The sequence below is a fragment of the Balaenoptera physalus genome (assembly GCF_965194825.1).
Source record: "Balaenoptera physalus genome assembly, chromosome: X".
Taxonomy (NCBI): domain Eukaryota; kingdom Metazoa; phylum Chordata; class Mammalia; order Artiodactyla; family Balaenopteridae; genus Balaenoptera; species Balaenoptera physalus.
This window is the reverse complement of record NC_138903.1, coordinates 34,974,041-34,999,767: the sequence shown is the minus strand read 5'-3', so window position 1 is coordinate 34,999,767 and position 25,727 is coordinate 34,974,041. Positions and strand designations below refer to the sequence as shown.

Genomic DNA, 25,727 nt, shown 5'->3' with positions numbered 1-25,727 from the left:
TTGTTTTACATATTGGATGACAGTCTAATATTTTGAAAGAGGGAAAACCAAATCTCTTCCTAACTTCTCAGTGCAACTGTAAACAAATACATTCCCCCTAAGAAACGGAAACTACTCCAAACTCCAAGAGTTCAATTGCAGACACTTGCCAGAGACCAGTTCAGTGGGTGAGAAAAATACTAGATTGGCTACATCTTGCTTCTCCTCAAACTAGCTTTATGGTACTACAGATCATCACAGGAAAGCATTCATACGGTACGAATTCATTTATGACAAACTGCATCACAGACCAGAGTAACATCCCAGGAATCAGAATCACCTTGGGAATGGTTTTTTTAAAAATACATACCTAGGCCCCTCTCCAAATCAATTAAAATGGAAACTTCATCAGATAGGACCAAACAGCTGTGATTTCAAAAGCCCCTTAGTGATTCTGATGAGCACTCCTCTAGTTAGGAATGACTAGCAAGGTCTCCTAAGAGTGACAAGGCCATTTTGGTTTACTAAGAGAGACTGGAGACCTAGCCTAAGACTTCTGGGCAAAGCAGACCAAATCAGGCCCATGCTAGATATTCAATAGCTAGATATGCCCTAGCTATCTCCAGATCCAAGAGACTCAAGAGGAACCAGGCCTGCTATTATACAGAGTTCTCTCTGAATCAATGGTTCCCAGTCCTACTTGCACAGCTGAATCACCTGGAAGATCATTTTAAAATTATGAAAGCTGGCATCCTCCTCCAGGCCAACTGAATCAGAATCTCTTAGGGTGAGGTCTAAGCTTACAGTATTTTAGGGCTCCTTAGGCAATCCTGATGAGTAAACAGGGTTGAGAACCACAGATCTAGATTGCTCACCTAGTACCTGCACCTGACCCAGCCCATCTTTCAGTACAAGGCAACTGCAATTTCTCCTAAAACAGATGATGATGAAAAAGCCTGTCATACCTTACAGAAAGCACAAAGAAAATCTTCCACAGTAGAACTGTGATCCTTAATTCTATCACCAAACTATTTCACATGCTTACATGTTCAAGTGATCAAATAACCAAAGGGAAAACAAGAAAAGCCCTCTCCTTTCCCCCTCTATGTCCTCTTCTTGACGAATATTGGGGCTCTATATAAAAGGGGACAAAAATGTTCAGCCAAGAATGAAAAGCATTCAGTCAAGGCAAGTGGGATAACAGCCAAAGAAGGAAATTTAAGAGCAGTAATCCAACGATCTGCCTGTCATGAAGAGATAACCCAAACTGGAAGCTGCTGTAATGGGTCCAAAGGAGAAAAAGACATAAGAATATATTTCTAAAGTGCACTTCAAATTGGTTTAGTGGTGCATTAGTCACCTATGTCAAAGGTTTAACATGTTTAAACAGAGAAACACAGTCACAGATGACTTTCAATTCAAAGCACCTTCTGAAGTGCTTACTTAAAACAGGACATAATGCTGAACAGTCAATGAATCATAAGTAATGTAGTTCACGATAGGGTCAAATCAAGAACTTTAGCTATAATTAAAATTGAGAAAAGTATTTCAATCTATCTGGATAAAAAGTCAGCTAGTTTCTAAGCAACTACTAAGTGGAAAAGACTTAATGTTCTGCAAATGCTGTAAAAGGTAGTGCCCATATCCTAACTGCATGTTGCATGGATGAAGTTGCTTAAATAAGGGAAAAAAAAACTTTTCAAATTACAACGTACAAGTCTTGTAATAAACACAAAGGGTTATCATTGTAGTAACAGAAAAATAGCAGAGCGATGACTCGTCTAACATCAAGCACCCCACTCCCCACCATACTTTGAACTCTGCTGCTTCCACATTAAATTAATCCACCAAGATCTGAATTAGGTCAGAAGACACATGGGCCTCCACCTGGTGGGAAGAAATTCGATGAGCAGAGAAAATAGCAGCAACCTTCAGAGCTTCATTCCCATTTGTCCAACTCCAGTCCCTGATGACCAGATGACCTTAAAGAGGATGTGCTTTCATAAGCCTGTTCCAACCTAGAACATTCCCCTTGACATCCAAAAGCTTTTTAAAAACTGAAAAGTAGATACCAATATCTATTAGAATAGCCCAGCTGTTGCCATCTCAGACACTCTATTCAATCACTCACAATCAACTACGTATTTAATTAGTACCATGCAATGTAGAGATACAGATATAAAGGACTTCCAGTTAGAGATGATGGATTGAACACATCCATTTACCTTGGCTATCTCCCAAAACTCCACTGAAATGACACTAAAAGGATTTTTTTAACCCACAATAACAATGAGAATGGAAGAGGAGACAACTGCAATGACATTTTGGGAGCTCAGAAAAAGCCAAATCCTATGGCAGCTGTGAGAAAAGTCAAGAATAAAATATTTGCACACAAGCACCCCCAGAAGGCAGCTCCATGCACTCTTGGAAGTAGGGATGAAAGGGGGCTAAAATAAGGAGAATCTGGGAAAAGCTTTTTGAAGAGCACTTAGACCTCCTCCAACTTCCAGTCTCTGCCTTCTCCCCCATTCCAGCATGGGTTCAGAGATTTATTTTCCAGGGAAAGTGAAGTGAACTGGGGAACCAAAGCATGGTGAACATTGGATTCTACACTTGAAACAGGAGCTTAAACAAAGGTGCATTTATACTGCATGTGGGGACATCCATATCCCTAACCTTCTTCATCCAGAGAGAAGATTGGAAGATTCTTCTATAGGAAATCTGATTAGACCAAAGGAAAAGACCTAAAGAGATTGACCTTGGTTCCAAAACTCAACTGCCCAGCCAAATCACCCAACTTATAATCAACAACTCCCAGTAAGAGCTTCCAATCAGCGTTTTTACTGCTCCACTCTTAAACAACAAAGAGCAAATGGGTACCAGAAATTTGAGGTAAGTCTGTAGTATGCCAGATAACAGAGAAGCTTGGAGGAAACAGCAAAAAGAAGCAAACTTTAAAAAAAATCATTAATATTGTCAGAAGAATTTTTAAATATTACATTTATGAAACAGCAGGATGCTAGAAAAAGAAACGCTTAGGCCTCAACAGAGAGCTCCTAGATATCAACATATAAAACAAAATGAAAAATGCAATAACAGGCAAGGTAAGCTGGGAGAGATCTCCCAGAAAGTAGAACAAAAAGACAAAGAGAATTAGAAAACAGAAGGGGAGACAGAGGATCAAAGAGGTCCAGCATCGAAACAGAGAGAACAGAGAAAATGAAGGGAAATTTAAAATAAAACAAAACAAAAAAACAATTCAAGAAAATTCCCCCAAACGGAAGGACATGAGTTTGCAGATTGAAAGGGTGCAGAAGAAAGAGATAAAAATAAACATACGCCAAGGGGTAGTATTGTGAAATTTCAGAGCACTAGGAACAAGACAGAGATTCCAGAAGCTTTCAAAGAACAGCAGAATTTAAGAAGAATCAAAATAACATTTGATTTCTCAACAGTAACAAGAGCAACAGATCTGGGGAAAAGAGGAAGTGGCAGCAAAGTTCTGAGGGTAAATGATTTACAAACTAGAATTCTATACTCAGCCAAACTATCAAATTAAATGCAAGAGCACAGTAAGATCTGCACACCTGCAAGGTCTCAAAAAATTAACCTCCCATGCACTCTTCTCCAGAAAGTTACTAGAAGATTTGCTCCACCAAAATGGATGAACGACCAAGAAAGAGGAAGACTGGACATCTAGAAAACCAAGGATACAACATAAAAGGAGACAGGATTCCCCAGGATGATGGTAAAGGGAGATTATAATGATGTCAGCTGTTTCAAAGGCCCAGAGAACACTAGCCCAGATTGAAGGTCAGAATGCTCTGGGACAAATGTCTCTAAGAATAGGAAACTGATAGGATACACAAAGTGTTTCAATACACTAAGTGAAGATATGCAGTTCTTGGGGAGAATACGGGGATAATTTAGTGATGAATGAAGAAAATTAACAAGCGAAGGATAAAACAAGGCAATTTTTAACTGAAGGGAAAACAAAAAGATGTGCAAGCAATCATAATAGACACACTACATGGTTCAGCTGTGAATAGGCTTACCTAATTGCATTAATGTGATCACTGACTACTGCTCTAACCAAGATGATATATGATGATAAACTGATAAAAGATATATTAGGGTCTACCCAATTTAGGAAAGATGGGAGTGAGGGAGAAGGTGGTAGGAGAGCTAGATCTTGATCTTCCATAGTAGGAAGACAATATATAACATCTAATACTGAAAAGTCCAGTAGTAGTAGATTAACTACATTACTTAGAAATGAAGGTAACATGCTAAAAGCAGCAGCTAGTAAAAGTTGGTAAACATTCTACTGAAATACCTGGCATATAAGACATTCAATGAATGTTTGTTGAATTTCACTGATATGCAAAGGAATAAGTATAAACTTTAGTATGTGCCCAAATTCAAACAGTGTAAAACATTAGGGGTTGTTCTTTAAGACTTTTTCCCCTGTATTTAACCCAAGTGCCTAAACTTTCTGGATGACAAAAGAGAAGAAACATTTTGACTATTATTTCTTTCAATCTTCCCCCAAAAAAGATTAGTGATGCTTCCCAAAATTTAAAAAAATCACTAATATTTCACTATAAGAGAATTTGATAGCACTATTGATAAAGCTAACTGCCTCCCTGGATAATCAAAGAAACCAAATCCAGTATACACTGGAATGAAGCAAGGATATTTATCTTCACAGTATTATTTAGTGGATGTAGCTGTAGTGGATTTAAATCTAAGCTCAGAACACAGATGAGTGTTTAAAATACATTAAAAATTTTCTAAATCAAAACAGAATTTACCTTATCTACTGTATAGCACAGGGAACTCTACTCAATACTCTATAATGGCCTATATGGGAATAAAATCTAAAAAAGAGTGAATATATGTATACGTATAACTGATTCACTTTGCTGTACACCTGAAACTAACACAACATTGTAAATCAACTATACTCCAACAAAATTTTTTTTTAAAATGGAATTTACCTTGTAAGCATCATATTGATAGTATTCCTGTTTGTTGTTGAAAAAACTGTATTTGTCATGGAGAGATATTTTTGTATTACGGTAAGATAGATATCTTTTTAATTCAAACATAGCAAATTCAATTCCAATTAAAATTTTAGGTAACTAAAATGTCCGGCAAACTAGCTGATCATAAAAATATAATAATTGAACTATCATTAGGATAAGTAAGTCTTATACAGTTCTCTACTCCACCTTTCCACACATCACTGTCAGAAACACATTGAAACTACCACAGGTAGACCAGAAATATCATTTTAAAAAGCCTCCCAATTGAGATGAGTTGAAATAAATACATGAGCCCAAGAGTAGTCAATAAAATTTCATTTATTCATTCATTCATTAAGTAAATACTTCCGGAGTAAACCTGTTATGTGCCAGGCACTGTTTGCTAGTCTTAAAGCACAGGATAACTTACTCCTAGGTGTGTTTTTTTCCTCCTCTTCTATAAACCTGAAAATGAAACATACAAATCAAAGAGAATAAAGGAGCCATTTACCTAACATTCAGGTGACGCTATCTAACCAGAGGACAGATCGTCCCATCCATTTCAACACTATTATATAAAGAACTACCTACCTTTGTCTTCAAGTAAAGAATTATGGTACACCATGGAGAATGTTTTTCTTCTTACTTGCGATTGTGTTGAGAATGCTCGGGTATGGTGGTTCCAAACAACAGTATATATTGGGAGTTTTGCATAAGACTCTCTTTTTCTACGTAGGACTTACTAGTATACTATGTAAAGTTCACTAGTGCAGAGGTTGTAGGCACTGTTGACATTTTGAGCCATAAAACTTTCTTGTGAGGGGCTGTCCCGTACCTTGTAGTATGCTTAGCCGCACCTGTGGCCTCTACCAGCTAGATGCCAATAGCACCCCACTCCCAGCAGTAACTAAAAAATGTCCCCAGACATTGCCAACTATTGGTGGGGGGAGGCAAAACTGTCCCCTGTTGAGAACCACTGCTTTAGAGGAACATCTCAGAGAGGGAGAGTGATTATAGATAGAAGAGGAGGTCAGATAAAACAAAGATCTCTCTTTCATAACTGCAGGTACATCAATCTCTTGATGCTACTGGTCTACCACCATTTTAAGCTCAAATGTCTTCTAGCCCTAAATCTAAACTGAGGTAAGGGAAGAGAAGCAGTCCCATTAAAATGATTCACCGAGAACAGGAAGGAAAAACATTCTGCCTAATCTTTCCTCCATCTTCCACTTAAAAGAACACCAAGATCATCCTCTTTGTTAATTACCTAACATAACTCCAGAAGTTTTGACAAATATTTGAGTACCTACTATGGGCCAGACAGTTCGAGGTGCCAGAGAAAGATAAATTTATCAACTGCATTTACTGAATTGTTGTCACTCTTATAGACAGTGTTTTCTTCATAGTTTTGCATTTGACGAAGGATTCTTAAATATGACACCAAAAGCACAAGCAACAAAAGAAAAATAGGTAGATTGGACTTTATCAAAATAAAAAACGTTTGTATTTCAAAGGACACCACCAAGAAAGTGAATAAACAACACACAGAATAGGAGAAAATATTTGCAAATGATATACCTGATAAGAGACTTGAGTCAAGAATACATAAAGGACATATACAACTCAATAATTAAAAAAAAAAACCAAAATAAAAATTGGGCAAAGGATATGAAGAGACATTTCTTCAAGGAAGATATACAAATGACCAATAAGCACATACAAAGATGCTCGACATCATTACTCATCAAGGAAATTCAAATCCAAACCACAATGAGATACCCATTAGGATGGCTAGAATTTTAAAAGTCAGATAATAACAAATGTTGGCAAGGATGTGGAGAAATCAACATACTCATACACTGCTGGCAGGAATGTAAAATGGTACAGTCACTTTGGAAAACAGTCTGGCAGTTCTTCAAATGATTCATCACAGAGTTACCATATGACCCAGCAATTCCACGCCTAGGTGTATACTCAAGAGGAATGAAGACATGTTCACACAAAAACTTGTACATAAATGTTTGTAGCACTGTTACTCTTATTAGCCAAAAGACAGAAACAACCCAAATGTCTAGCACTGGACAAATGAATGAACAAAATGTGATATAGGCATACAGTGGAGTATTATTTGGCCATAAAAAGGAATAAACATGGATGAATTTTGAGAACATTATGCTAAGCAAAAGTAGCCATTCACAAAAGACCACATACTATATGATTTCATTTAGATGAAATGTCCAAAAAAGGGAAATCTATAGATACAGAAAGTAGATTAGGGCTTCCCTGGTGGCGCAGTGGTTAAGAATCCGCCTGCCAATGTATGGGACACAGGTTCGAGCCCTGGTCCGGGAAGATCCCATATGCCACGGAGCAACCAAGCCCGTGCGCCACAATTACTGAGCCTGCGCTCTAGAGCCCGCAAGCCACTACTTAAGCCCGCACGCCTAGAGCCGGTGCTCCACAACAAGAGAAGCCACCTCAATGAGAAGCCCGCGCACCGCAACGAAGAGTAGCCCCCCGCTCGCCGCAACTGGAGAAAGCCCACATGCAGCAACAAAGACCCAACTCAGCCAAAAATAAATAAATAAATAAATAATTTTTTTTAAAAGAAGAAAGATTAGTGATTGCTTGGGGTGGTGGGGCATATTGGGAGGACAAGGGGAATGACAGCTAAAGGGTATGGGGTTTCTTTTTCAGGTAATAAAAATGTTCTAAATTTGGGGTGATGGTTGCACAAATCTGTGAATATACTAAACCCACTGAATTGTACACTTTAAAAAGGGTGAATTATATGTTATGTGAATTACTTCTCAATAAAGCTGTTTAAAAAGAAAAACAGCATTTAAGGTACAATGGAGAACACAGCATTTGGACCATGGTTTATTAATGAAAATGTCTTGCTTAAAATACCCTTGCATCTGGAGAGATTTCATTCTTTGGTTGTGAAGTATGAAATGATTATTGAAGGCTATTTAAACTACTGAAAATGCTTTAGGTAAACACTTTAAGACTATGGAAATCTTGGGAGTAGGAAAAAATTAAAATGCAGGCATCAAGGAACTTCAGAGGACATAAAATTCTGTGCTTAAGATGTATCAGGGTGCATTAAGTAATTAGATTCATGAGGTGGGGGGAAGGTAAGCCAAGAAGAGTTAAAGAGCTCATATGAAAAGGCTTCGTCTAGAAGACTCCCTTCTTTACCAGCCTGCAGTGATGCTGAAACATTTTTCAGGAAGCTAAAAATAATCACCCATATGATTTACTCCAGTAACAAATAGGAAGTCAAGTAAATACTAAAGGGCCAAACACAAAGAGATTTAATGAAACAAACAAACAAAAATAGCTAAGCCAGTTCCGAGGAATGGCTACTGGGAAGTTTCAGCAACCAGCATGCGTTATTGCTTTTTCCAAGAAGAACATAATATAGGATCTGTGCAGAGCTCACAATTCCACTGCTGAAATTTTTCAACCTGTGCTGTTTTCAGTCCAAATAAAGTCCATTTCTGTGGTTGCCTTGTGTGATATACCTGTTATTCTATCTTATCTCACTGCAGAGTTCTTGGTATGCCTGGTCTCCAGAGTCCACAATTTCCCGACCTGAAGAATCACCAATGCCAGTGACAAGGAATGTCCGCGGGGGCGGGGGACGCATTAGGGATTTTTTTTTTAATCCTAAATAAATCTCAGTTCCTGCCCTGGTCATTACAAACAGCCTGTTTCACCATCAAGCCGAGTCTGGGTACCTCATAAAGCACTGTGCCCCAGTTTCAAACCAAAATTAGGGCCAATTAGGGCTAACTGGCAAAGAAAAACAACCAAAGGCCGGATTGGCTTTTTCTGCAGAGCCTCAGGTTTCAAAATGACTGCCTTGAAAGCTGAAATGACCCAGATTATTTGTGTGTGTGTGGGGGGGGGGGTGACAGACATTCATTCTCCTTCAGTGTGGCTGTGGCTTGGTGTAGGAAAGGAGAACTTGGGGAGAAGGGAGTCGTCGACATGGAAAAAGAAATAATGGGGAATGATCTTTAGGTACCACCTACTTCAAATGAATCACTGCAGTGTCAGCCCTGCACTGATTCCACGAATTGCCAAACAGGATGAGGTAAGGCACAAGCCTGGAGCACCCCCCGCACCCCACCGCCCGCCCCGCTCCTCCTCCTCCCGCGCGCAAAAGCGCGCATAGCTCCGCGAAGTGCACCACGCAGCCCCCCAAGGCTTCGGCTGAGGGGCTGACGTCATCCTTCTGCATTGAGCTTCAAGGACCGGTAGCAGCACCAGTTAGATGGGGAGCAGAGTTGAGGCGCTATTGCTGTCACCAAGTGGCTGGGGTCCTTCCCCAGGGCTCTGCGGATTGGGTTTACGCAGTGACAGAAAGATAAGTGTAAGGGTGCAAGGGCGTGGGAAAAGGGTCCTAAGACCCATCTCCTGGGTCGCCGAGAAAGCGCAAAGATGCCCCTGGGTTACGTAAGACCCTCTCCCCTCTGTGCGTCTCCGCGCGGCAACGGAGCCCGCCCCCCATCACTGCGTTTGGAGGCCTTTGGTCGCCCTTGCCCAGCCAGGCAGCTCAGGGCTCCCAGCGCCTGCCTCTCGCAGCCCCGCGGGGTCGGGAATAACTGGGAATCTGGGATTAAACCCTGCGCTCTCGCGCCTGCTCCCAGCCGGCCACAGGTTAGCTCCAAGAGACACCGCGAACGGGCTGCTAAGGGAGGGTGGGGAGGGGTGTCCAGAGTGGAAAACAGACGAATAAACCCGCAACTTTCCCCAGAGGCTGACCCTAACCCGGGAATTAAAAAAATAAGTCAATGCATTAAAATATTTTGGAAAGGTCGGCAACCTGCAGTCACCGCCACCACGCAGCCCCTTACACCCTGCACCGGGCGGGGTCCAGGGTCTGAGCAGCCCCAAGCCTGCACCCCGCCATCCTGCAGCCCCAAGCCCTGCGCCTGTCTCCTGAAGGAGGGGACCGAGATTTGATTTTTGCTTTGGGTTTTTTCCTCCCCCTTCCCTTCCCGGAGCATCACTACACTGACCGATGGACGGCGGCCCAGCCGCCGGTCAGGCGTGGTCACTCACCCAGAAGACGAAGGAGTAGATGATGAGGAGGGTTTTGAGACAGGTTATCACAGGTTTGGTCTCCATTCTCCTCGATGCCATACTACAGAGCTGCGGCGGCGGCGGCGGCGGCGGCGGCGGCGTCGGCGGCGGCGGCGGCGGCGTGCGGCGGACCGGCGCGCGGGAGGGGGGAGGAGGCGGGGCGGGGCCGGGCGGGGCGGAGGCGCGTGCCGCGAGAGGCCCCGTGAGCGCGCAGACGAGACGTTGCGTGTGCGTGAGCGCGCACTCGGCAGAGCCCCCGCTGAAGGAACAGGCCGGCAGAGACTGCGCATGCGGAGAAGGCCGCCCGCCTCCGCGAGCCCGCGCAGGCTCAGACCCCGAGCCGAGGAGCGGGGCAGGGCACCCAGGAGGGAGTAGGAGAACCTGGATGGAGGCCGGGTCGAAGGTCAGGGCCTTTTCGTGGCTGCCGTGGCACGTGAGTTTCTGCTTTGTACACAGTGGGGCTTTACATTTGCAGGGTTGTCTGCACCTGGTTTATTGCTGTCCCCGGAAAGCAATCAGGTTTCTGCATTTGGACGCCCCACTAGGCCTTCTCAGACGGAAGTGGCCCAGTAGTCATGTCCTTGGAACAAGCAGGCCTTGTCTGTGCCAGTAACAGACTGTGACAGGTGGCCGGAGATACAGCTGGAGGAATGGTCTGGAACCCGGGAACTCAGACAGACACCCCCAATCCTTGCCACCGCGGAAGCTCCATGTTTTAGATTTCCTCACATTTTGAAATGATGAAGCCGAATGACAAGAAGTTTCCATATGAAGGTACCATTCTTCCTGCACATAAAATGTATAACAGATAACAGAAAAAAAATGTTTAAAGTCCCTGAGACTCATTTTTCCCACCCTAACAAGTACAGACTACCTCACACTAAAAGAGAACTGTTTCAAGGTCAAAAAACACAGTTCAAAAACAATTCAGAAGTTGCTCAAAAAGCTAAACAAAGTTACCATATGACCCAGCGATTCCACTCCTAGGTATAGACCCAAAAGCAATGACAACTTGTCCACACAAAAGCCTGTCCATGAATGTTCATAGCACCATTTACCATAGCCAGAAAGCAGAAACAACCCCAATGGCCATCAATTATGAATGGATGAACATAATGTAGTACATCCATACAATGGAAAATTATTTGGCCACAAAAAGGAATGAAGTACTGGTACATGCTTTAACATATATGAACCTTGAAAATATGCTAAGTGAAAGAAGCCAGACACAAAAGACCACATGTTGAACAGTCCATTTATAGGCAACGTCCAGAATAGACAGATCCATAGAGACAGAAATAGATTAGTGGTTGCAGGGGGCGGCAGGAATGAGGAGTGACTGTTAGTGAGTAGGGGGTTTCTTTGGGGAGTGACAAAAGTGTTCTAGAATTAGACTCTGGTGACGGTTGCACAATTTTGTGACTATACTAAAAACCACTGAATCGGACACTTTAAAAGGGTGAATTTTATGGCACGTGAATTATATCCCAATAAAAAAGTAATGTACACTCCACCCAGATTTCCTGTGGATGGTTTGTAGAGGAACACACAGTACAGATTCTGTGGGAGATTTCACTTGATTCCTGAGAGAGTCTGCAGTCAAAACAGCAACACTATCACAGGCTAACTCAGTTGTGGATGATGTTAAGGATACCTTTTGTGAAAGAGTGAAAAACAGTCAATAAAGCTTGAGGAAAGCCTGCCAAGGTCAGTTGCAGGAGTAATTATTACCGCCAATGGGTTGTACATGGTCCCAGGTCAGGGAGGTCATTGTATAAACAGGACACAAATATGAGGAAGAGGAGAACTTGCTTAAGGTAATGATCAACCATAACAAAGAGGTATGTGGGCATAGAGAGGAGTAGAGAAGAATATGGGTGCAGGTGAAAAAAAGATTAGGGAACAGATTGGCAAGGTTTCTCTTATAAAGGAAGACCTTGCACAACGATTCTCTACTCTGGTTGCTCATTTGCATCACCTGGAGAACTTAAACCAACAACAACAAGAACAAAGCTATGACTGCCTGTGCCCAATCCCAGGTAGCCTGAGTCATTTGGTCCGGAGTGAGGGCTCAGCAGTTTTTAAAGTTCTTCAGGTGGTCCTAATAGGAATCAAGAGTGGACGGATGCTGTCCTTACTGCAGTGAGCTCAAACCCAGCTTCAGAAAGGAGCTTTCTCCTTCCTTTTTACAGTCCCTGGGCAGCAGCAAAAAAAGGATACTGAAGATTTCAAGCCCAGTGAGTACTCTTAGCCAAAAAAAAGTTCTTGCCCATGCATAATTACTCTGTAAAGGGGTCAGAAATCTCCATTTTCAACCCAACAGGGACACTGCTGAGCGTCATAGATAATTTCATGAGTTAATATATGATATTCACAGACGGCGTCCATCAGCTCAACTAACTCACCATTTCACAGTTTGGAGCTTTTTGGGGTCCAGATTCTTGAAAACTTGGACTGTTCTAGCAAAAATAAGTTATTTAAATGTAAAGGTAGATATGAATAGTCAGCAATGTAATTAATGGGTAAATTACCATAGTTCATAGCTGGATCCTTGCTATTCAAATTGTGGTCTGTGATATAATAGGGTGACAAACCATGCCAGTTTTCCCAGGACTGAGGGGTTTCCTTTAACTCTGGATTTTTATTGCTAAAACCAAAACCAGTCAGCCACCCTATCAGTGAACTAGCAGCACTGGTATCAGCTGGGAGAGTTTACTGAAAATGCAGAACCTCAGGCCTCACCGCAAGCCCGTGTTAACAAGATCCCCAGGGGATTCAGATGCACAGTAATGTCTGTCAGTTTGTCATGGATTGAATTGTGTCCTCCAAAATGAGATGTTGAAGTCTTAACCCCATTGCCTCAGGATGTGACCTTATTTGGAAATAGTGTTGTTGCAGATGTAATTATTTAAGTTAAGAGGAGGTCATCCTGGAGCAGGGTAAGCCCTTAATCCAATATAACTGGTATCCTTAAAAGAAGAAAAGACCCAGGAAGAGGGCCATGTGAAGACACAAACAGGGTAAATGCCGTGTGACTGATTGAAATGATGCAGCTGCAAGCCAAAAGCGCCAAGGATTGACTGTCACCACTAGAAGCTAGGAAGAGGCAAGCAAGAATTCTACCTAGTCTCAGAGGAAGCATGGCCCTATTGACAATTTGATTTCAGACTTCTGGCCTTCAGAACTGTGAGAAAATAAATTTTTTAAGTTATTTTAAGCCACCCATTTGGGGGTATTTTGTTACAGCAGCCACAGGAAACATACATGTCTAAGATTCACTGATCTCCAGTTCCTCAAAATATGACCACAGCTACCATATCACCTAGCACTGTTAGGTGTATACCCCGCCTCCAAAATTGAAAGCAGGTGTTCTAACAAAAACGTGTACATGAGTGTTCACAGTAGCACTAATCACAACAGCTGAAGGGTGGAAACAACTTAAATGTCTATCAACTAAGGAATGGATAAACTATGGTAAATCATACAATGGAATATTATTCAGTTATAAAAAGGAATGAAGTACTAACACATGCTAATATATGGATGAATCTTTTTTTTCTTTTTTTTAATTTATTTTTGGCTGCGTTGGGTCTTTATTGCTGCCCCCGGGCTTTCTCCAGTTGCGGTGAGTGGGGGCTACTCTTTGTTGTGGTGCGCGGGCTTCTCATTGCAGTGGCTTCTCTTGTTGCAGAGCATGTGCTCTAGGTGCCCAGGCTTCAGGAGTTGTGGCTCCCGGGCTCTGGAGCGCAGGCTCAGTAGTTGTGGCACACAGGCTTAGTTGCTCCGTGGCATGTGGGATCTTCCCAGACCAGGGCTCGAACCCGTGTCCCCTGCATTGGCAGGCGGATTCTTAACCACTGTGCCACTGGGGAAGCCATGTGATGAATCTTGGAAACTTTATACTGAGTGAAAGAAGCCATACAAATACCACATATTGTATTATTCCATTTTTGTGAACTATCCAGAACAGACAAATCCATAGAGACAGAAAGCAGATTAATGGTCACCTGGGGCTGGGGGAGGAGGGAATGGGAAGTGACTGCTTAATAGGTCCAGTGTTTCCTGTTGAGGTGATGAAAAAGTTCTGCAGCTAAGAGTGATGATGGTTGTACAACATTGTGAATGCACTTAATGCCTCTGAATTGTACACTTTTAAATGGTTAAAATAGTAAATTTTATGTTACGTATATTTTATCACATACACAAATAACATATAACCACAGCAAGTCCAAAGGCCCTGTGGCCTGAAGGAATGATATATTTGAGGAGCTGACAAAAAGTCAGCAAGGCTCAATAGCAGGAGCAAAGATGGTGTACAGGAAGCCAGAGAGAGGTCAGCCCATCCAGGTCCTGTTAGATGACGATGAGAATTTTAATATTTTGCTTAAAAACAAGAGGAGCTTTTGATTTTTATTTGTCTTAAATGGAGCAAGTACTTCGAGGAGAACCAGACTGCCACCAAAGCACCTACGTGGTCCCTGCTCCTACTGTCACCCCTCAATCTGTTGTTCCCACAGCAACCAGAGTGATCTTGTTCAAACACAAACCATATCATGTCACCCTCTCACTTAAACCCCTCCAGTGGCTTCCCATCATTGCCCAAAGAATCAAATTTCGACTCTTTTCCCTGACTTAGAAAGCATACATGAGCTGACTCCAACTTCCTCTCCCGTGACTCCCCCTGTGCTTCAGCTGCTCTGGCCTTCTTTCAGCTCTTCAATCAGACTTCATTTTGCCTGAAAGCCTTCACACTAGCTGGTCCTATCTTTAGAATGCTTTGCCCCTTAAACTCTGAATGGCTGGTCCCTCACTTCCTGTCATTTAGATCTCAGTATAGATGTCACCTCCTCGGAAAGGCCATTTCAGATGAAAATAGCCACCCAGTCGAAAATAGCCACCTAGTCACTACGTATTCTAATTCTCTGCATCACACTTATCTAACATTTTCTTATTTGTGTGCTTGTTTTGTTGTCCTCCTCTCCACACAGGCAGGTAGTTTTGTCTGTCTTGTTCACTGTTGTATCCCCAGTACCTAGATACAACAGCAACTCAAAAAATGTTGAACAGATGGATGGTACATAGTAGTCATTCAATAGATGATTGTTGCCTGATTGAAGAAGGATGTGGTATTTGAAATGGACTTGGAAATATGTGTAAGATAATGGTGGTCTTTGAGCAATGGAGAAGGAGATCATTATGGGCTACGGAACAGCATGAACAAAAGCAGAAAGCTAACTCAGATGAGTGGTGAGGTGCACTAGAAGACCCAGAGTAGGAAAGGATGCAGAAATGTCGGTTGGAGGAGGGCCTTACTCAGGCCAAGTTTGACTCTCTTGTTTAGTAGGGGAGTGATGTGATCTGACCCATGTTTTTACCAAAGTAATTTGGGAAGCAGTATGCAGGATTAGAGGTTGCAGAAGAGAGAGACCAGAAACAGGAAAAGAGTTAGGAGGTAACTGCAATAACCTAATTGGGAGTTGATGAGGGCTGGGCCTTGGGAAGTGGAAGTGGGGCTGGAGGAGGGGCTGAGGCAGTGCATCTCAACTCTGGCTGCATTAAAATCTACTGGGGAGCATTTACACTTGTGGATGCCTGGGCTCCATCCCCCAGAGATTCCGGTTAACTCGGTCTCTGATGGGGCCCCAGCAATCAGTATTTTTAAAAGCTCCCTATATGCTCTAGCTGGGATTGAAATCCCTGGGACAGATAAAAGAAATTGTTCAGAAATAGAATAGACAGCCCTCAGGGCTAAGTGGATTTGGGTAATGAAGGAAAAGGAGAAATTGAATATGACTTACTTCTAGTCTGAGTAAACTTGGAGGACAGCTTTTTAAATGCATAATCTCAGTATATGCTACATCTAAACAAGGGACTAGTTTACGGTTATTAGCAGGTATGTATATGAAGGGCTTTTTTAGTCACAAAAGGACATTTTTGTTATAACATTAAGGAAAAATAAAACAATAGAAAATTTTATATGCACTATGACCTGAACTATGTAAGAACATATAGAAAAGAAATTGGAAGAAAATGTGTATAAAATGTTCACACTGGTAGCTCAGGGGTGGGGGTGGGATTATAGGTGATTTTATTTCCCATTTTTTATACTTACTCTATTTTCCCAAATTTCTAAATGATCATATATAACATTTATAATAAAAGAGGATATTTTATAAAGGAAGCCCTCTACACAAAAGATTAAAATATTAAAGTTTTTAGGGCTTAAGGGGGGAAAACCTTGAACTGTTTTGAGAATTTGCTTAAGTGAACTTTGAGCATATGTCCATTCATCTAAATTTCTGTATTTATTAATATATCTGTGTGTTTCCAGGGATCCCTACCTGAACACTGCAGGTGACTTTTACCCTGGGATTCAGAAATGTCTACAGGACTGAGCCTGGGCCCGCTAAAGGTATGTTTGCAAAAGCCACTCAGGAAAGCACTCAACCAAAGAAACGAGAGAACTAAGGTTTGCAGATTTGGTCTAAGGAGCCTTGGTATAAGTATCAGAGAATTAGGGTTGTTCTGAGGACAGCTCGATATATATTATACCTGGAATGAATGATGCAGGCCCTCGTGTTTCCTCATTAGGGATTTACCCCTGAGCCTTGGGGGAAAGCAGATGTTTTAAAAAAAAAGCTAGATTAGAAAAAAAAATTTCATAGAGATATTGGGAGCATAAAGTTTTACAGCCAATATAGCCTGCTTAACAAAAAATTGCAGGGACAAAGGGTACTGTTCTCATTTCAACAGAATGACAGCTGAATGTCTTAGAACACGGAGTGGAAACATAAGCGTCTCAGACAACTTCCCCAGACAGCACAAATTGAAAAGAAGGAAAAGGCCAATGCCACTCTGCAACAGGACTACACTTGTGAGACTATAGTGGCAGGTCTAAGTGATAGCTAGGAAGACCAGACTTGTAAATACAAGTGCTACCTCCCTTCCCACTGGGGACTTTCTGAACATGTTGGGAGGAATTTGAGAGGGATTGAAGTTCTTGAATTTTGGTTTTTTTTGTTTTTGACCCGGCAATTCCTCCTCTATGACTTTTCCTTACAAAAATAAATAAATGTACAACATGTATTTATAAGATTACTAATTGCAAAATTCATTATTGGAATAGTGAAAGATGGAAACAATACAAATATTCATCTAAAGTGTTTTGCCATTTAGTCATTCATTCTACAAAATTTTTGAACACCTGCTATTTGCCAGGTGCTTGTCTAAGCATTGGAGATACAGCTGTGACCAAACCAAACCAGGTCCCTATCCTCAGGGAGCTTGCACTCTTCTGGGGAAGACAAACAATAAAATAAATTTTAGCGTATCCATACTATAGAATGCTATGATGTAGGTATATGCTATATGTTATGTTAGGTATATTTATATGTTATGTATATGTTAGGTATATTTATACTGAATTAAAACAAAAGGTCTATCGATATATATATATATATATATATATATACACACACATATATATATAATTTTTACTTATAAAAACAAGTTACAGAAGAGAATTATAATATTCTTCTGTGACTATAATAATAAAATGTATTAGATCATTCATAGGAAAACATCAGGATGAAAGATACATGACAAGCTTTGAATGATGGAATTTCGCCTCTGGAAATGCTCATTTGATTTTTTTTACAAGCAGTATTACATTTATAATAAAAATAAGTTATTAAAAAGAAACACTGTAGAGGCTAAACCCTAGAAATGCTTTTTGAAAAATTGTTACTGGGATTTTAGATTTATCCTGTGGCTGTTGAACATAGGGAAATTCAGGTAAAAGTTTTGTATATATGGGGGTACAAAAATTATGACTTCAGAATAATTCCTTTTGACCTCAACCAAATGGGAATGCAATGTGAAGAAAATAATTTTTGAGGTAAACTATGTCATTATAGCTCCACATGGATAGAACAGTGTTGTTCCCGTCATGATGACACACATCTACTTTTGGAGGGACAGAGCAGAGCTGTTTAGAGCTGTTCTGTTTTACGTATCATTTGTTTACTGCTGAGCTCAAGGACGCATCCCTTTTTAAATGCCTTTCTTAGCAATTAAATATCATTGTCCATTGGGTTCAAAAACTGTCCCATTGATGGCTTTGCTTTCTACATTTATGTTGTATTTCCAAAGAAATAATCTAAATATCCAGCAACAGGGGATTAGTTAAATAAATGATGTTATTGTGCAGTCACTTTTCATTTGACTCTCAGCTATACTTTCGATGCTCTTTTCTGTATCACAGGTGGTTAGAAACCAGTAAACTACATTTTCCATATTCCCTTTCAGCTTGCATCGCATGAGGTTTGCTACTGGGAGGCACTGGTGGGGAGACTATAAGGTGGACAAGAGAGTAGCCTTTTTGTCTGTCTCTAGGGGTCCTTCCAATAGCAATAGAGGCAGCAACAATGACTACCGGCAACTATTTGTTCCCAAAACATCTGTGGCAGTTTTAACAGATTAGTAAGGCTATGGACTCCTGGGTTTCTACTCAGTGGTAGTAGAGGCAGCAGTAGTACCTCTCACAGATCAACATCGAGTGTCACAAGTGCAATGGCCCACATATGGGCTCCGGCCCCAGGAGTGGTGGCAGCTTTCAGGTTTCTAGGTAAGACACACTGTGATCAATTGTTTGCAGAACTGGCCAGAATTCTTTCTCTCCCTGTTTCCACGCCCTTTTGCAATGTGACTTTGCAGTTTTTCACATAAAAAGTGGAATCTATTTCTCTACTCTTGGAATCTGGGATGGCCTTGTTCCTTACTTTGAGCAATAGAAGGTAGAGAAAATGGCACTGTGATAGTCCCAAGCCTAGGTCGCAAGAGGACTCTCGGGCTTCTGCTCATTCTCTTGGAGCCACGTGACTGCCATGGAATGAGCCCACACTGGCCTGCTAGAGAGTGAGAAACCATGTGGGTCTGAGTCTAGCCAGTCCTCTTGTCCCAGCTGAGGTCCCCAAACATGTAAAGGAGCCCAGCCAAGATCAGCAAAGCCAACCCACAACCAACTGTAGATGCATGAGGGCCCTCAACTGAGACCAGAGAAATACCTAGATGAATCCAGCCTAAATTGTTAACCACAGAATTTTTTCTTAAGTAAATTCTGGTTTTACATGAGTAAGTTTGAAGTGGTTTGTTACATAGTGATAGCTAACTAATATATACCTTTCTCTTTTTTTTAGCATGTTTTATAACTTTGTAGCAAGTTACTAGCATTAAGTCTGTTGCTGCATTAAATGTATAGAGTGGTTTCTGTTTGCCTTCTGGATACTGACTGTTACAAATGCTATGTCCATAGAATGGAATTCTATACAGCCATCAGATTAATGTTGAAGTAGAATACTTTGACATAGGGAAATTTCCCATAGTATGTTTTTAAGTGAAAAAATGAAATTATAAAAAGTACATATAGTATGATGCCAATTTGGAGATATATATACACACACACATAAACAGTGGTAATTATTACCTCATGATCTGATATCTAATCATTTTGTGATTTTTTTCCTTTACTCTTTACGTTTTCTGCATTTACTAAGTGCTTTGTGAAAGCATGTATTTCCTTTATCATTAGAAAAAATTTTATTTATCTTATTTTAATTTATTTTATTGAAGTAGTTGATTTACAATGTTGTGTTAATTTCTGCTGTACAGCAGAGTGATTCAGTTAAATATATATATATATATATATACACACACACACATTCTTTTTCATATTCTTTTCCATTATGGTTTATCACAGGATATTGAATATAGTTCCCTGTGCTGTACAGTAGGCCCTTGTTGTTTATCCATTCTGTATATAATAGTTTGCATCTGCTAACCCCAAACTCCCAGTCTCTTCCTCCTCCACCCCCCCTCCCCCTTGGCAACCACAAGTCTGTTCTCTATGTCCCTGAGTCTGTTTCTGTTTCGTAGATAAGTTCATTTGTGTCATGTTTTAGATTCCACATATAAGTGATGTCATATGGTATTTGTCCTTCTCTTTCTGACTTACTTCATTTAGTATGATAATCTCTAGGTCAGTCCATGTTGCTGCAAATGGCATTATTTCATTCTTTTTTATGGCTGAGTAGTATTCCATTGTATATATGTACCACATCTTCTTTATCCACTCATCTGTCAATGTATATTTAGGTTGTTTCCATGTCTTGACTATTGTGAATAGTGCTGCTATGAACATAAGGGTGCATATATCTTTCTGAATTATAGTTTTGTCTGGATATGTGCCCAGGAGTGGGATTGCTAGATCATATGGCAACTCTACTTTTAGTTTTCTGAGGAACCTCCATACTGTTTTCCGTAGTGGCTGCACCAATTTACATTCCCACCAACAGTGTAGGAGGGTCCTCTTTTCTCCACACCCTCTCCAGCATTTGTTATTTGTAGATTTTTTTTAATGATGGCCATTCTGACTGGTGTGAGGTGCTACCTCATTGTAGTTTTGATTTGCATTTCTCTAATAATTAGCAATGTTGAGCATCTTTTCATGTGCCTGTTGGCCATCTGTATGTCTTCTTTGGAAACATGTCTATTTAGGTCTTCTGCCCAGAAAAAAATTTTATTTTAAATTGTTAATTTTTCAGGATATCTAGATTGATATTTGGTTTGGGGGAGCCATGATGCTTTCTGTAACTCCCTCTTTAGCAATGTATACAAAATGAGTGGGTTGTTTTTTTTAAAAAAAAAATAGGTGACAGGGGAACAGTGTCTTACATCTGCTAACAGTGTCCCAAGCTAGGTTGCAGTCACCCTTGTTGCCCTGTAATCCATAATCACACAGTAGCATATGAAGTGGGACATAAACCATCTTTTTCTTTCTACTTTCTAAATCCTTCAAGTCACCTGACAACAAAGCTGCTGAAATATCTTCCTGACATGTATCCCCTACATGTGTCCAGCTCTAGATAATTCACTCAGCAGGTATCTAAATCTTTGATTACTCATAATCTTCTATTAAAAGGATGTTATGCTTTTATACTGACTTCACTACCTGTGTAAATGCTGTATTTATCCTGTGATATAAAAGATATAATTGATGGAAACGTGACTCAGAAGAATTCAGCCAAAAGGTAATAGTTCCAGGTATACAGGTTCTGTGCAGTTTTTCTTTTAATTAGTTAATTAATTTGTTTATTTTTGGCTGCATTGGGTCTTCCTTGCTGTGTGCGGGCTTTCTCTAGTTGCGGCGAGGGGAGGCTACGCGTTGCGGTGCGCTGGCTTCTCATTGCAGTGGCTTCTCTTGTTGTGGAGCACGGGCTCTAGGGCACTCGGGCTCAGTAGTTGTGGCTCACGGGCTCTAGAGCGCGGGCTCAGTAGTTGTGGCACATGGGTTTAGTTGCTCCGCAGCATGTGGGATCTTCCCAGACCAGGGCTCGAACCCGTGTCCCCTGCATTGGCAGGTGGGTTCTTAACCACTGCACCACCAGGGAAGTCCGTTTTTTAACCATTTTAGTCATTTATATCGTAATGTTTATTGACCCTGTTTTTCAAATCCAAAGATTGATTAGTGTTCGCTGACTTCAGTAGGAATATTCTCTACATAATGATGACTAATGTATTTTAGTTAGATTCATTTATTAGAGAAGTATCTTTGTACTTTAATAAAACAATACATAAAAATGAGTATGTTGAAATTCCTTCTATTTACAGTGAAATGTACTTTAGACATTCAACCATGCAGATGTTAAATAACCCAGGCCAGAGCCCCATCTTATTTAGATGTATAAGTGGCTAAATTTAAGGTGAAGACTGGGCCAGCATGGCTGAAGCAGAGTGGAACATTGAGCTGATTATCAATGAGTTAGCCTCTAAATTCAGTCCATATGCATGACCCTGATCCTAAACTTCCTTTTGTTAGAACTGTCCCCGTCAGTGAGCTGATGGCTGCCAATAATTGGGTTATATCATGATCATAATTAGAAACATTTATTGATCGACCGTTGGCATCAGGATTTGAACCCAAATAGTCACATGTAGGTGCCTGCACTCTTGACAATGGGTTTTTTGTTTTTGTTTTTTAACTTTGGGTTTGTTTGTTTGTTTGTTTGTTTATTTATGGCTATGTTGGGTCTTCGTTTCTGTGCGAGGGCTCTCTCTAGTTGCGGCAAGTGGGGGCCACTCCTCATCGCGGTGCGCGGGCCTCTCACTATCGCGGCCTCTCCCGCTGCGGAGCACAGGCTCCAGACGCGCAGGCTCAGTAATTGTGGCTCACGGGCCTAGTTGCTCCGCGGCATGTGGGATCCTCCCAGACCAGGGCTTGAACCCGTGTCCCCTGCACCGGCAGACAGATTCCCAACCACTGCGCCACCAGGGAAGCCCTTGACAATGGGTTTTGAAGTCAGACTGACTGGGTTTCCTCCTGGCCTCTGCCACTTACCAGTCTTCACATCTGTAACATGGGGATATCAGTAGTTACTACCTTATTGTCTTCACATGAAGCAATATGTGTGAAGTGCTTGGAATAGTTATGGCATAGTGGGTGTTCAATGAATATTAGTCGTTAATGTAATAGCACTGTGCCAACTCCTAATTACAAAAGCTTAGATCTAAAAGGAACCTCAAAGATGATTAAGTTCACTGTTTTTCAACTGCAGGTCACAACTTGTTAGTGAACTGTGAAATCAATTTAAGGGCTCACTCCCAGCACTTAATAAACCAAATAAGAGTATAATCAAATAGAAGTTATCAAAGTGCATTGCATGTAATAAGGGTAAGTGTTGTTTCATGAAACATTTGTTTTGGAGAGATAGCAGACATGCTCTGCTCACATCACCTCAGGTCTCTTTTGCTGGTTCTGCCCATCCCCCAGTGTCTTTGTGCTTCTTTCCTAAAGAATCTTCCCTGTAGTTTTTCAGAAAACCTCCCTTCAGCTACTGGAGACATGGTAGCCCGATGTATTTGTATTATTTATCTGTTGTCGCATAATCAATTTTTCAAAAATCTGGTGACTTAAAATGACAACATTTATTATCTTACACAATTTCTGAGGGTCAGGAATCCAGAAGTAACTTAGCTGGGTGGTTCTAGCTTAGAGAGTATAATGAGATTTCAGTAAAGCTAATAGCTGGCGCTGCAGTCATCTCAAGGTTTGACTGGGGCTGGAGGATCTGCCTTCAGACTCACTCCTGTGGTTGTTGGCAGGCCTCAGTTCCTTGCTGGCTGTTGGCTGGAGGCCTCAGGCCCTTGTTATGAGAGTCCATGTCATGGACCTCTTTATAGGACTGCTCATAAAATGAGACCTTGCTTCCCACAGAGGCAGTGAAGAAAGAGAGAATCCAAGATGGAAGCCACAGTCTTTCATACCTTAATCTCAGAAGTGACATTCCATTACTTCTGCTGTATTTCATTGGTTATAGTGACTAACCATGAAACAATGTAGGCAGGAAGGTGTGAATACTACAAGGCCGGGACCATTGGAGGCCACCTTTGGGGACTGGCTACCATAGGTACCGTGAACTTAAATGCCTGGGAGGTTACATCCTGCTGGGGTGGCCTGTAACCAGTGATTGACTAGGGATGAAATATGAAAGCCCAGCTTTCTTGTCTCAAAGCGAGTGAGTCTCTGGTGTATTTTATGCTCCAGAGCTTCCCATGGGATCAGGCTGAGGCTGAGAGTTCACCTGAAATTTGATCCTTGGTTGATTTCTGCACCTTTCCTCCTCTGCCACCTCTATTCCCATACCACTTTCTCCCGAAAACATCCTTGATAAATCATTTGCAATCAAATCCTTATCTCAAGGTCTGCTTCTGGGAAACCCAACCTAGGGCAAGGTGGTGTATGTGTGTGTGTGTGTACTGGGTCAATATAAAACATTTCTTACTGTAAGTCATGGTTAAAAATGTTGAATTTTTTAAAAAAATAGTTTGATCTATATCCATTCCTTCATTTTACAACTTAGTAAACTGCAGCCCAGGCAGGTAAAGTGATTAACGCAATATTACCCAACCCTTAGTGGTTAGATGACTCCTTGGTTTTATTTTGACTTCCTGTGCTTAGCCTCTGGTTATAAAATCACTTCCATTGGATTGAACTTCAACTCTGCCACTTGATAATTGTGTGACTAAAGTCAATTCAGTCCTTCTGGGCTTTAGTCCCCTGATCTGTAACATGAGGATAATAACTGCTCTGAGTAGAAGGAAAAGGTTGGATCAAAATGAAATCAAATTCAGGCTTCACCACTCACTGGCTTTCCCTGCCACCCACCCCCAGTTTTTTTTTATTGTGATAAAATACACATAGCAGAAAATGTACCACCTTAACCATTTAAGTACAATTCAGTGGTATTAGGCACATTCATATTGTTGTGCAACTATCACCACCATCCATCTACAGAACTCTTCATCTTGCAAAACTAAAACTCTATACCCATTAAGCAATAATTCCCCATCCCCCCTCGCCCTAGCCCCTGGGAACCACCATTCTACTTCCCGTCTCTAGGATTTACTGCTCACTGGCTTTTTGTCCTTAAGCAAACAATGCATTTTCATTCCCCTCATCTTGGATGAAAAGAGACTAATACTTTCTAGTGTACAGTTTATCAAAATACCTGGTTTTTATAACCAACGGCAGCTGGAATTATTATCATGTACATGGAAGTGCTTTGTAAACTATAAAGCACCATAAATATGTGTCATTGTGGTTATTGTTATAACACTACACATTAATAGGACCCCAAATTCTGCTTATTTATATAGGGTTATATATCAAAGCATTATAAATTTTTGATCAACCTCATGTCATTATTTTAAAACAAACTATGTTAATAGTATCACCAAACTTGTTTTCCTCTGAAAAAAAATCAATTTTTCTTTATGGGAAAATTATCTGAAAAATCTTTTTCTAAATGAGTGATTTTGTATTTTAAGTAATTTTTAGTTATGTGGAAAAGCCTACGAAAGATAAATTATAAATATGTGAGGTGTTTTAGTTCTTTGTATCTCTGGTAATATTTCTGACACTAAGGGAGAATTTGATAATGTTTAGCTTCCAGGGACACTTCTTTGAGTAAAAAAGTGGAGTGATTTTACAGTGTGTGTTGACATGAGCTTATATCTCCATTTGGAGCTACCACAACTCTGTCCTGATGGATCAGATATTTCAAAATTTTAAGGAGAAACAGTTAAATGGATCATATAAACAAAAATTTTAGCAGAAACCAGAAGAAAAGATGTTTTAAAATGTAATAACTTGAGGCCCATATTTAGAAAAGAACCTATTTGCACTTGGGTTCGCCTGTCTGCAAATTAGAAGAATGAATTTGCCTACACAGGGAAAAAATAAAGCCTGATTCTGGCTGAGGGTCTGTAAAACTAGTTTTTGGTTTTGGGGTTTTTTTTTGTTTGTTTTTTAGTTAAAAAACAACTGAGTTCATTGAAAACTACGGCCTTCTCTGTAAAGAAACAAGCACCCGTGTACATTTCTGGTGGAAAATAGTAAATGTATCTCTTATGAAAGGCAATTTGGCAGTATTCATCAAAATTACACATGCAGTTTGGGCCCGGGAATTCTTCTGGACATGTACATGTGTGCACGTGCATGTCACTTATTCTGTCAAGTGTATCTTTTGTAGCTGAATAGATTATATAGATAATACAGGGTCTCTAAGCAGA

General features: G+C 40.8%; 2 protein-coding genes across 13 annotated transcripts in view; one reads left to right on the top strand and one right to left on the bottom strand.

Moving 5' to 3' along the window:
• Positions 1–10,231, bottom strand: part of TSPAN7 (tetraspanin 7) — a 140,445-nt gene extending 130,214 nt beyond the window's left edge. Inside the window, exon 1 of one of the 2 annotated variants that reach the window (XM_082446655.1) lies at positions 10,080–10,231. In XM_082446655.1, coding sequence (XP_082302781.1) covers positions 10,080–10,160 — 81 coding nt within the window. In that variant the 5' untranslated portion in view covers positions 10,161–10,231. The remainder of the gene's footprint in view (positions 1–10,079) is intronic. The other variant, XM_082446656.1, reaches the window with a different exon arrangement.
• A 132-nt stretch (positions 10,232–10,363) lies between these two features.
• LOC309652596 (ferritin light chain-like) overlaps positions 10,364–25,727 on the top strand; it is a 167,161-nt gene continuing 151,797 nt past the window's right edge. For 5 of the 11 annotated variants that reach the window (XR_014258788.1, XR_014258790.1, XR_014258791.1 and 2 more), the window contains exons 1-2: positions 10,364–10,533; positions 16,432–16,512. Coding sequence is in view for 2 of the 11 variants with exons in the window: in XM_082446679.1 (XP_082302805.1) it covers positions 16,480–16,512 (33 nt within the window). In the remaining 9 variants the exon portion in view is untranslated. The other 6 variants (XR_014258789.1, XM_082446680.1, XR_014258792.1 and 3 more) reach the window with 5 other exon arrangements.